Source organism: Aquarana catesbeiana, linkage group LG02 (genome assembly GCF_042186555.1).
Source record: "Aquarana catesbeiana isolate 2022-GZ linkage group LG02, ASM4218655v1, whole genome shotgun sequence".
Classification (NCBI taxonomy): domain Eukaryota; kingdom Metazoa; phylum Chordata; class Amphibia; order Anura; family Ranidae; genus Aquarana; species Aquarana catesbeiana.
Genome location: NC_133325.1, coordinates 136,978,319 through 136,991,364, shown reverse-complemented (window position 1 = coordinate 136,991,364; position 13,046 = coordinate 136,978,319). Strand labels below are relative to the sequence as shown.

Here is a 13,046-nt window from a genome sequence, read left to right as displayed (position 1 = left end):
CATTCTGCCAACTATGCTGGCTCAGTTGGGCCTGAGGCTGGAATTCAAAATGAACCAACCCTGACGGCGCTTGAAATTGGCCGTCCTGGCTTGCCCCCCCTGAGTGCCTGTGATGTCCATCTAAGATACCTTGAATACTTTGCGGGTAGGGGGGCTATCAATATGCCAGACAATGTCTGAAACCTTTTTCAAATAAAAAAAAATTTAACTACTAAAATCTTTGGTAACATTTACTGCTTGTGTTTCTTTTAGCTGACCCTGACAGAAATGTGGTGAGTCCTGAAAATGGCGTGATTGTGTAACATTACAAAGCATTGTTGGGTGTTATTTACTAAAGGCAAAGACACTTTGCACTACAAGTGCACTTGAAACTGCACTTGTAGTGCAAAGTGGATTTTCCCTTAGGAAATAACCCCCATTGTCACTGAAAACACCAATTAGAGCACAACAAAAGTTTTGGAGCGTTGAAACAATAATCCACACATTCTTGATTAACAATCTTTTTAATACCAGCACAATCACGTGTGCATTTAGAAAAGGTTTTTAAAACAAACCAACATGTTTGTTGTATAACAATTTTTGGGGTCACATTAGAAAAAGTAGAAATGTCCATTTAAGATAAAAACAGGCATGTTTAAAACCAACAAGAAAGACACAAATCTTGAACTTACAAAGTTCACATTTGGTAGAACTTGAAGGCAATATCAGACATGAGTATTTACAAACTGTGTTTGATATTGCGTTCAGATGGGGTGAAGTCACCCCAGGAAAAGCCAAATTTTGAAGATGCACACAAATTACCGAATGTCAACATGTGCTAGCTGCCATCACAGAGGATCAAGGGACGTGTTTTGTGGGTGCAACCCCTTCCTCACAGCTACTTTATTATTGAGGAAGGGGTTGCACCCCCAAAACGCCTACATTGATCTCTCGTGATGGCAGATAGCACATGTTGACACACTGTGTGCATCTTCAAAATTTGGCTTTTCGCAAATATGTCAAAAAATGGTAAAAATTTTTAGCTCACAGAAAGCACAAAAAACAAAGGGATTTGGAGGGGTTTTAAACTCTCCCTAAAACATCAATGATGTTCTTCATTTTTTTTTTGAACATCATTGATGCTTTTCTGGATGTTTTTCAAGTCCCTATTACACCCCATGATCTCCCCGATCAGGATCTGTGCACTTTCAGACGTGAAATGCCCTGGATCCACAACATCACAATCCCCTAAAAGGATAGAAACAAAAACACAACATGTATTAAAAATATGCCGGCATCCATCTCTTACCTGAGCCTTTGGTCGCAGACACTCACCTGTTGTGGTGACTATTTCCACCACATCTCCTTCCTCCTCCTCCTCCTCGTGTTGACTTTGGGGGATTTCACCTTCTTCCAGATGTGGGGGGTCTGTGGTCTCCTCGGATGAGGGGTGTACTCCGAGTCTTTTATCCCCTATGTAAAAACAAATAGGTATACTTAGCGCACAGATATTTGATGGCAGAACTATAAATATGAAACATTGCTTGGAAGTGGGGTACAATTGTCTATTTTGGCAGAGTTCCAAGATGTTGAAATGTTATTGTCCTTTGTCAAGCTTGAATACTTACCTGTTTAGTACAAGCTTCACAGATGGAGACACCCCTATAGTATACACTGGAGCACCTGTGTGGACCCCCTAATAAAAAGGGTGTTCTTGTGTCCCACACTAGTGCTCCAGCGTCCAGATGTGTAAACAGCTACTGAGTGTCCTCTCCTTACACAGAATCTAGTTTGCATTTCATTCTAGTTACAAACCCATCTACACAACCAAATTATTTTCAGACAAGTAGGCCATAAAAAATGTTTTCAAATGCATATGGCCAAAACAATGGTGTTTTCTAGGCCGAACGAACAATGTTTCATACGAACGAATAATGTGCCCATGAACATGAAAGTTGCCATTTTAAACTGGACAACAGTTAAGAAAAGCACATGGAGCAGCACGAACGTAATAAACATAAAGGATAGGAACACAGGACAACTACTTACTTTTTTGCAGCACTCTCCTGATCCTTCTGTACTGATCGTGCTCCCTTAATTTGAGGTCCGACCTCCGCTTCCTGAGCTGATCTTTCGATCGTCGTACCCCGAAATTCCGGTGCAGACTCTTGACCACTTTCGCCATTATCTTGGCCTTTCTGACATTGGGGTTGGGGTAAGGTCCCCATACTTTCCATCTTAGTTGGTCCTCTTCATTATGTCGACCATCTCCAACATCTCCCCAAAGGACATATTTGAGGCCTTAAATCGTCTCCTTCTGGATCGTGACAGGACATGGTTTCAGGCTCCGGGCTTTCCTCCTCGTTGTTGTAATTATCAGACACCTGCTGTGTCTCCGCCATGTGCTCTTCCCCCACTGCGACGAACGAGAAGGGGCGGGGAATAGACTAGAAAGAACGTCAGGGGAGGGCGGAGTTTCACGCATGCGCAGTGTCTATAAAGCGTAACACGCGTGCGTAGTACGTAAGATCTCTGATTGGAGGAAGGAGTAACGGAGGCGCCGATCGTAATAGCGAAGGTAAGATTTAACATTGGGCCTATACTGCTTCTAGACTGAGGCCTGTATTTGCACAAGTTTAGAAGACTTTAGGCTGACATTAGGGTTTGTCTTGTGTTATGTCTTGCAGTGAAAATGGCTATCTTAAAGGATCAGGACTGTATGCCAATCTTCATTGAAATGTTTAGGGAGCTGCCTTGTCTGTGGCAGATAAACCACCCTGAATATAAGAACCAAACAAAGAGGAAGGCAGCGCTGGATAATTTGTTGGAATTTGTGAAGTCTGTGATCCCCATGGCAGACATCACCTATTTGAAGGTTCTAATTGGTGGCCTGAGGAGCACTTATCTAAGATAGCGCAAGAAGGTCCAGGATTCCCAGAGATCCAGAGCTGCAGATGACATTTATCTCCCAGGCTGTGGTACTATGACAGGCTGCATTTTCTGGCAGGTCAGACTGAACTCAGGCCAGCACTCTCCACTCTTCCTTCCACGCTTCCTTCCCCCCCAGCTGAGGCTTCTGATGTCCAACCTGGGCCTTCCAGGCAGCAACATGTGGAGGAGCCCAGCTTGAGCCAGGTATAGCATTCTTCTAAATATTTCTGATCGTCCAATCAGTGATGTTAAATAGTTTGGAGTATTAATTTATGAATGTGATTGATGAAGCAAAAACTAAAACCATGTCCCTTTTTCATACACAGGGAAGTCTCAGCCAGGGGGTGGCCGGGCCAAGCAGGCTGCCTGATATCCAGGTCCCTCCCCTCCACCTTTAAAGACAAAGTGGCAGGAAGAGGAGTAACCTGGAGGAGGCTGCCATAGGCCTCTTTTGGAAGGCTACAGAGGCCCTCAGAACACCACACAGTGTGACTTTGCTGGCATAACTGCATGCAAAATGATGCAGATGGAGGAGGGCCAACGACTCCTGTGTGAGTTCTTAATTTTCGAAGCTCTAAATAAGGGGTTGAGGGGCCAAATCACATGTGCAACCCACATTTGTGACCCCACACATAGTCCTCCTCCTCCTCCTCCTCCAGGTCCTACTCCTCCTCCTGCCACATCTCCAACACCAGAGCCACAGCGTGGAAGGAAGCATGGAAGGAAGACCAGAGAGTGATGGCCCTGGGCTCAGTCTGGTCTGGCAAAATATGCAGCCTCTTGTAGTACCACAGCCTGGGGACACAGATGTCATCTGCTGCTTTCAGGATATCTGGAACTTCTGGACCAGACTGCACTCCCTTAGATATGGACTCCTCAGGCCACCAATTTTGCTGTAAAAGAATTGATGTCTGCCCTGGGGATCCAAGGCTTCACCAATTTCTGCTGTTTCTCCAGCGTTGCCTCCCTCTTTGTTTGGTTCTGAGCCCTTAATAAAGGAATTTTTCTTACAAATATACTCGCCTATGTGTGTTTCCCTTCAAAAGGGACAGTTTTTTGGTGAGGAGGCAGGTACATTTCAAAAATACAATGTGAAATTAACAAGAGACACCAACACCAAACAATCTCTTTGAGATTAAATAATAGAAGATAATAATGGTGTTGTGGTAACTTGACACACAAAACACACACAAAAATATTCTGGAGTAAAAAAAAAAAAAAACATCAGCCTTGAAACAAATACATAACCAAAAAAAAATCAGCCTTGAAACAAATACAAAACAAAACTAAAAAAATCAAAAAAAAATTTTGTCAGATGTGACAAATCAAAATATATTGAGGGAATCACGATAAATAATAAAGAAATACGTTTGTAAGAACTCTGTGTGAATATGAGCAGCAAAACTACTTCATTCTTCTAGCATTATAAAGAAGAAGAGAGTGCACTGTATTAAACAATTTTAAACATTGCAGTCTGACGAAAGTGCTCTATCCATTCCAAACGCTAATTTTATCAGACCGAGCTGTTCCATCTTGGAATTTCTTCTGAGCATGTGTGGCACTTTGTGCGTTGGAATTGTCCACACATGGTCGGAATTGACGCAATCGGATTTTGTTGTCGGAAACTTTTATAGCCTGCTCTCAAACTTTGTGTGTCGGAAAATCCGATGGAAAAAGTTCAATGGAGCCCACACACGGTCGGATTTTCCGACAACACGCTCCGATCGCACATTTTCCGTCTGAAAATCTGACCGTGTGTACGGGGCATAAGGCCAATAATAAATAACACGTTATCTCCTCCGATTCCGCAAAAAGATGGCTGGTTGACGAACGGCCGTTCAGAAACGAACTGAAAAGCGTGAAATGAAAAGCAAGAATCAACACTCATCAAACTTCTTCTAACATGAAATTAGCAGAAGGAGAACAAAGGGTGGCACCTGACAATTGAACTTCCTCTTTTTCGGCTCGTAGTATGTCTAGTAAGTCACTACATTCGAGTTTGTTGGCCGACAATTGTGTGCCGTTTGTATGCAAGACAAAATCCAGGCACACGCCTGCGGAAAATCCGATTGTGTGTACGAGGCTTAAGAGTTCCCTCCACTGGAACTAAGGGGCCAAGTTCCACCCCTGAAAAACAACCCCACACCATAATCCTCCCTCCACCAAATGATTTGGACTAGTGCACAAAGCAAGGTCCATAAAGACCTGGATGAGCGAGTTTGGGGTTGAGGAACTTGACTGGTCTGCACCTCAACCTGATAGAACACCTTTGGGATGAATTAGAGCGCAGACTGCGAGCCAGGCCTTCTCATCCACATCAGTACCTGTCCTCACAAATGCGCTTCTGGAAGAATGGTCAAACATTCCCATAGACAGCCTTCCCAAAAGACTTGATACTGTTATAGCTGCAAAGAGGCCAACTCAATATTGAACCCTATGGACTAAGATTGGGATGCAGTTAAAGTTCATGTGCGTGTAAAAGTAGGCGTCCCAATAAATGTGTGGATAGGGGAATTCAAGTCAGTTTCTTTCATCCAACCTGCTGGTTGAGTGAAAAAATGTACTCATGTATGGCCAACAAAAGGGTGGTCTGCTAAAGAATTTATGCTTTAGCATCCTGATGTACACCAAGTAAAACTGTTTCAATCTTGGGTGAAAAGATTGATAAACAGACCTCTAAATGTTTTTTTTCAGGCTCGGTTCACACCTAAACCGACCGTGGATCGCACAGCAACGCTGTCGTCCCTGTTCTCCATTTCAGGGACGAATCAGGGCAGAATCTTTGCCTGAATTCAGCCTTAAAACGGAGGCAAAGGCACACAGCCTTTCTGTGCAGTGCGCTCCGCAGCCACCCGGAGACACGTGAACCGGCTCCATAGAGAGCCTGTCAAATTCTCCTGCTATATGAATTGGATGCGGTAAAAACCCGCATCCAATTCGCATAGGTGTGAACCCAGCCTAAAGAAATAAACCGCATCTTGTGTTCACGTACATAGTTTAAAGTGGTTGTAAACCCACTTTGAAAAAAAAAACAAAAACTAACGCCTGCAAGACAAAGGCATAATGAGCTAGTATTGCTAGTATGCATAGCATACTAGCTCATTATGTAATACTCACCTGAGAACGAAACCCTCGCTGCGGTGCCAGTACACAGCTCTGGCCGGCGACATCACTCCTGGGGGTTACTTCCGGGTATCGTGGCTTCGGCCCTGTGATTGGCCAGAGCCGCGATGACATCACTCCCACGCATGCGCGCCGGAGCCACCGGTAACGACACACTAACTGAAGCAACGGCACATACGTTTGCATCAGTGCGCATGTGCCAATGACATCGGCACATGCAAATACAGGGGATATCTCCTAAACCGTGCAGGTTTAGGAGATATCCTGGGTAGCTATAATAAGGTGAGCCTTATTATAGGCTTACCTGTAGCAAAAAGTGGTCTGTAAGGGTTTACAACCACTTTAAGGAGGGAAAAAAAAAAAATTGTTGGCTGGTTTCTATCGAATGGGCAAATTCCATGCATAGGTGCTTAGCATACAGATTCCAGTGTTAAACATTTTGTACATAAGCTGACTCTTTTGATACAACAAGATAGCAAGGTGGGACTGGTGGGGCTTCTCCCCTCTTTTAGGTTAAAAAAAAAAAAAAGACACAGCAGTGGTATGTTTAGCTGTCTGTAAGGGGGTCATTCTTTCTGCTGACCACCAATGGAAGGGGCATTCTTCCAAATTTCCCTCAATGGGCACACTTCCCATTAATCATCAGGAGGCTTTACACTGACCAACGTTGTAAGGGACATTCTTCTCACTAACTAGCATAGGGGCCACTAGATGATGCCTGTACCCAGAGGTTGCCCTGGCCTTGCAAGCCTCCCAACACCTCTGACACCCTGGGTTCTGACATAATTTAAACAAAGAGAAAAGACACCAGTAGTTTTTTTGACAGCCAGTAGTTGTCTCTCTCCCTCTGCGATCAGGAAGTGATGCAATTATTCTCATGCTGAGCATTAGGGGAAAGGAGCTCAATGCGATCTTCAGTAAAGAGTGTCCCTGAGTGGTATAAGCAATACAGCCAGCACTTGGCTACATAAAGCCTAGTATACACCATTCGTTTTTTTTGTTTAACCCGGTGGGCTGAACAAAAAAAAACTGAGTAGCTCGAGGGGAGCCGCTGTACTAAGTCTCTGATGTTAGTAAAGCGATCTTCCCGCTGAGCTATTGTGTTCTGACCTGGGGACGGCCCCACACCAAAACACACCAGTCAGCACTTGGCCAGCTGCCGTACACATGGGCCAAATGTCTGCTTGATTCTATTTAACGGGCAGATATCGCTGATGTTCAGCCCATGTGTACTTAGGGCTTTGCTTAAACTTGCGGTTGAGGGAGGCAAAAATGCATGGTTGAGCTGCATGTTTGCCATCCGCCAACTGCCCCCCCCTTAAGCTGCAATAGACAGCTGACGGGGGTGTTTACATCTCCGAAAATGTAGTGATACAACGATACACGTTTACAAGAACAAGTACAAGATACAAGTATATGTAACGCTAGACATTCAAGTAAATGTGAAAATTATGAAAACGCCCCCACAATTGCATGCAATGCAGGTGGTTGTGGCGCAATTGTCACCAAAAATGGGAGTTAAAACAGGCGGTAAGGAGGCATCGCATCGCTTCCTCACCGCCTGTGGTGCCTCTTGAGCATGATTTGAACACAGCTCGGGCTTTGCTAGGGAGATGCACATCTAATTCTACCCTAATAGTTTTGTTTTTTAACTGGCCACCAATGTAACAGAATGTCGCACTGAGAGGCAAAATAATCTTCCTTTATTAAAATAGCCAGTATTGGATATTAAAGAACTACTTTTCCTCTGTTCGAATAAACGCCATGATTTAGACTATATTCATTATTAGCTAGAAATATTTCTAAAACATGAGTTACTGCAGAACATTAAAACTAAATTCAGCAATAATTATCATCTTTCTCTATTAATCACAAGATTTAGGGGATTTGAAAAGCAGACAGCCTATAATGTGTCAGTGAACCCCAATTTTTCTGCCATTGCATTTAAAAGTGTGATCTCTACCTGTATGCCTAACCTTTAATCAATGCATATTTCCATTATTAGTAATTGCCTGATTGATCATGCCTTTTCAGTGCACTTTTCTGTTCTAGTGTCAATGCTGTAGCAACCAATCCTCTGGCTTCTGCGTTGCCACTCTCAGTGTACATGCTCCACCAGTTCCCTGTATAGACCCTGTTCAATGTCTGGTTTCTCTTTTGGAAGTGACTCTTTTCATGGGCTTGTGGGGTGGCTCCAGCATTTTGTGTGGTATCTGCTTCCTCCCCCCTGTATCTGCTCACATGACTGTCAACCACAAACCCCCCCCCCCCCCCCCCCCATTGTAAAAATGATTATTTATGTGATTTTCTTACCGCTGTCATTTTAAATTTAAAAAATTGTTTACGTGTTGTTTATTAAGTCTTTTTCATTTGAATTAGAAAGGAGAAAGAAAAACTGTGCGCAGGCACAGTAAAACAGGAACTTTCCTGCAGAGCGTCTGCTGGATGCATCAGAGGTTTCCTGGCCCCATTGATCTCACAGTGTGATACGTAGCAAGAAAAAAGTCACATGACTGTAGTAAACATACTATAGAAAATAAAGTACTAGGCAATATTTTCATGTTTTCTACAGAATGTAGTGGCACATTTACTGACTCATTAGGAAAGTCAGATAGGTAGCAATCAGTTTACTGACACATTAGGGAAGTCAGATAGGCATCAATGTTAATTTTTATTGTCTAGGGTTTCCTTGCAGATTAATGGATGCTTGATACATACGTGGAATATGATGCAGAACCAAAACTGGTCTGCTTCTGGAAGGAGTATTGATCATTAGGAGGCAGATTCTGTGGATCATCATTGGCTACATCAATGCAACGAGGGGCACCTTCTGCATAAACTTTCCACCTACGTAACAGAATATTATTATTAAAGGTCTAGTTGCTAGAACCAAGTCAGTATTCAGTTACAACCATTCTAAAGTGGCAGGTTTAACCCCTTCATGACCAAGCTAAAACAAATGTAAACACCTGAACACAGTTTTGCAACTTTGACATGTGTTAGCAAAACTGCACATATCATCACAACTACTTAGTGCATCCAAATGAATTATACCTTGCTTTTTTAGGCTTTCATTTGGTGGTAGGTAAATGGTAATCTGCATTTCGTGACTTCTTTGATCAAAGAAAAACTGGCACAAAAGAAAAAAAATAATTTTTTAAAACGTAGCTGTATTTTTTTTCTATTGCCATAACCCACCACTAGGGATTAGCCGAACACCCCCCCCCCCCCACACACCACCCACACACACACACACACCTGTTACACACTAGTATGAACAAGTGAATACTGTTAAAATCTATGGGACACGAACATGAAAAATCAAAAGTGCTAATTTTAAAGGCTTATGTGCAAGTTATTGCCACAAAAAAGTGTTTGGGGACCTGGGTCCTGCCCCAGGGGACATGTATCAATGCAAAAAAAAGTTTTAAAAACTGACGTTTTTTCAGGAATAGTGCTTAAAGTGAAACAATAAAAATGAAATATTCCTTTAAATATCATGCCTAAGGAGTCTCCCTAGTATGCCTGTAAAGTAGCGCATTTTTACTGTATTTAGAACAATACCACAGCAAATTGATATTTCTAAAGGAAAAAAGTCATTTAAAACTGCTCGCGGCTGTAATGAATTGTCAGGTCTCTGCAATATAGATAAAAATCATTAAAAAAACGCATGGGTTCCCCCCTAGTCCATTACCAGGCCCTTTGGGTCTGGTATGAATGTTAAGGGGAACCCTGCACCAAAATAAAAAAAAATTATGTGGGGGTCCCCCCAAAATCCATACCAGGCCCTTCAGGTCTGTTATGGATATTAAGGGGAACCCTGCACCAATTTTTTTTTTAACTGGCATAGGTGTCCCCCCAAAATCCATACCAGGCCCTTCAGGTCTGGTATGGATTTTAAGGGGAACCCTGTGCCAAAATGTAAAAAACAAAATGGCGCAGAGGTCCCCCCCAAAATCCATACCAGATTCTTATCCGAGCACACAACCTGGAAGTCCCCCCCCCCCATGTGAATGGGTATCGGGTACATTGTACCCCTACTCATTCACCAAAAAAAGTGCCAAAATTTTAAAAATGACAGTAGACAATTTGGTCCTTTTATTAAAAAAAAAACTGTCTCGCAATGTCCATCCATCTTCGATAACAGCGTCCGACGACCCGAGAAAAAAAAACGCAACAACTCCGCCTCCATGGGAGGCTCCCGCCGACTGAATCCATTTACGTCACCGGGTGGCCCCGCCCTCAGCTATATAACAGCTCTCATCGCGAAGAGGATTCAGTCAGCGGGAGCCTCCCATGGAGGCGGAGTTTTTGCATTTTTTTTCTTCTTTGTTTTTCTCGGTCCATCTGCGATGTGTTCGAAGATGAATGGATATCGTGGGACAGTTTTTTTTTTTAATATAGGACTTGTCCCAAATTGTTTGCTGTCATTTTTAACATTGTGACATTTTTTTTGGTGAATGAGTAGGGGTACAATGTGCCCAATACCCATTCACATCGGGGGCCGGGATCTGGGGGTCCCCTTGTTAAAGGGGGCTTCCAGATTACCACAAACCCCCCACCCGCAAACCCCCACAACCACCGGGCAAGGGTTGTGGGGATGAGGCCCTTGTCCCGAACAACATGGGGATAAGGTGTTTTGGGGGGACCCCAAAGCATCCTCCCCATGTTGAGGGCATGTGGCCTAGTACTTTTCAGGAGGAGGGCTCTCTCTCGTCCCCCCCTTTCCCTTCTGCCAGGTTGAGTGCTCGGATAAGGGTCTGGTATGGTTTTTGGGGGAGGTCCCTATGTCATTTTTTTCATTTTGGTACAGGGTTCCCCTTAAAATCCATACCAGACCTGAAGGGCCTGGTATGGATTTTGTGGGGGAACCCTACCCTATTTTTTAAAAAAATATTGGCGCAGGGTTCCCCTTAATATCCATACCAGACATCAAGGGCCTGGTATAGATTTTGGGGGGACTCCCATGCATTTTTTTCATTTTGGTACAGGGTTCCCCTTAAAATCCATACCAGACCTGAAGGGCCTGGTATGGATTTTGTGGGGGAACCCTACCCTATTTTTTAAAAAAATATTGGCGCAGGGTTCCCCTTAATATCCATACCAGACATCAAGGGCCTGGTATAGATTTTGGGGGGACTCCCATGCATTTTTTTTTAAATTTTGGTGCAGGGTTCCCCTTAACATTCATACCAGACCCAAAGGGCCTGGTAATGGACTGGGGGGGGACCCATGCTGTTTTTTTCAATGATTTTTATCTAAATTGCTGGGATCCGACAATTCATTACAGTCGCAAGCAGTTTTGAATTACTTTTTTTCCTTTAGAAATGTAATTTTTCTGTTGTACTTTTCTAAACATGGGAAAAATGCGCTACTTTACAGGCATACTAAGGACACCCACAGGCACGATATTTAAAGGAATATTCTGTTTTTATTGTTTCACTTTAAGCATTATTAAAATCACTGCTCCTGAAAAAACATCCGTTTTAAAACTTATTTTTGCTTTGATATGTCCCCTGTGGCAGGACCCGGTCCCCGTACACTTTTTATGGTAATAACTTGCATATAAGCCTTTAAAATGAGCACTTTTGGTTTTTCATGTTAGTGTCCCATAGACTTTAACGGTGTTCCGCGGCTTTCGAATTTGCATAAACACCACGTAATTTTTTTGCTGTTCGGCGAATAGGCAAACACCTGATGTTCAAGTCGCACATCGGGCTCATCCCTACCCACCACCAAAGGACAATCCAAAATAAATTCTTCTGAACCTGGTGATCAAAGCGATACCACATATGTGTATATTATTTATTGTTTGTACCCGTAGTAGGGCCCAGAAACAATAGTGGACATTTTGCTTTTTTTTTAATCCTACCTAAAACACACTGACCTGACCTTTGAACACAATCTTTAACTCTGGACATGACCTTATGTATGTATATACTGTATATACATACATGACTGAGCCTGCCCGTACCACCCCGACGCAGTATATCTGCAGGAGCAGGGCGACAAATGGTAAAGTAATTATTTTCACTCTTTTGAGGGTCATGGATAAAGTCAAAGGCCATGTCCAGAGTCAAAGATTGGGTTTAAAGGTCAGGTCAGTGTGTTTTAGGTAGGATTAAAAAACAAAGCAAAATGTGCACCATTGTTTCTGGGCCCTACTATGGGTACAAACAATGAATAATATATGAAAAGATCTAATAAAATATTTACAAAAATGTGAGGGGTGTACTCGCTTTTGTTAGATACTGTATATACTGTACATGATTGAGCCCGCTGTAGGCTCAGAGCAGTGCGTCCCTCCTGTGACCGCTTCCAGATTCCGGAGCCCCCAGACCTGGGTTGCCCCTCCCAGGCCAACTGACAGAAACCTCAGCATCCAACCCCCTGCTGCTAAGGCTCCACCATATTTAAGGGCTGACCTAGCCAGTGCCTTCTGCCTGGGGATTGGCCAGATCCCCTCAAGTAAGCAAGTCAGGAACTCCTACCCTCCACCCACTTACTTCCAGAAGCTTCTCCAAGCTTGTAGTACCAGGGGGAGGCACCAGAGATCTGCTCTGCAGAGCCTTCCAGCCTGACCTGCAGTAACCCCATCTAATTACAGACTCGCACAACTACCATGAGTCACACAAATACATTTACCTACATTAGTTACACACTAGAGGGTGCTACATAAAGAAAGTATGTGCTGATCACTTACTTGTGTGTTTCTCTTTTTATCTCCAATTCTAATTTTCTTTGTTTCTGGAGAACAGGGTGAGTATTCTTAGTTATCACAACACCTGAAACAGAACAGGTTATAAATTCACATATTTGCTACCACAATACCCCTATTTAGCATATAAACCTGATATGGGTACCAAACAGCCAATCCCAATGAACACTGAGCTATATAATGCTATTGAGTTAATGTTTGCGCCGTGCAGGATCAGATACTTAAATACAACATTTTCACTGTAATTGATAGCAGCTTGGTATTAGTTGTTCTCAGTCTGGTGAAGTTATTAAAA

The 13,046-nt window shown here is 43.2% G+C and overlaps 1 protein-coding gene across 1 annotated transcript in view; it reads right to left on the bottom strand.

Annotated features, from left to right (window-relative positions):
• LOC141127240 (polyunsaturated fatty acid lipoxygenase ALOX15B-like) overlaps window positions 1–13,046 on the bottom strand; it is a 276,986-nt gene that overhangs the window by 190,274 nt on the left and 73,666 nt on the right. Inside the window, exons 4-5 of the mRNA XM_073613507.1 lie at window positions 12,737–12,818; window positions 8,752–8,880 (exon numbers count right to left, since the gene is read on the bottom strand). Coding sequence (XP_073469608.1) covers window positions 8,752–8,880; window positions 12,737–12,818 — 211 coding nt within the window. The remainder of the gene's footprint in view (window positions 1–8,751; window positions 8,881–12,736; window positions 12,819–13,046) is intronic.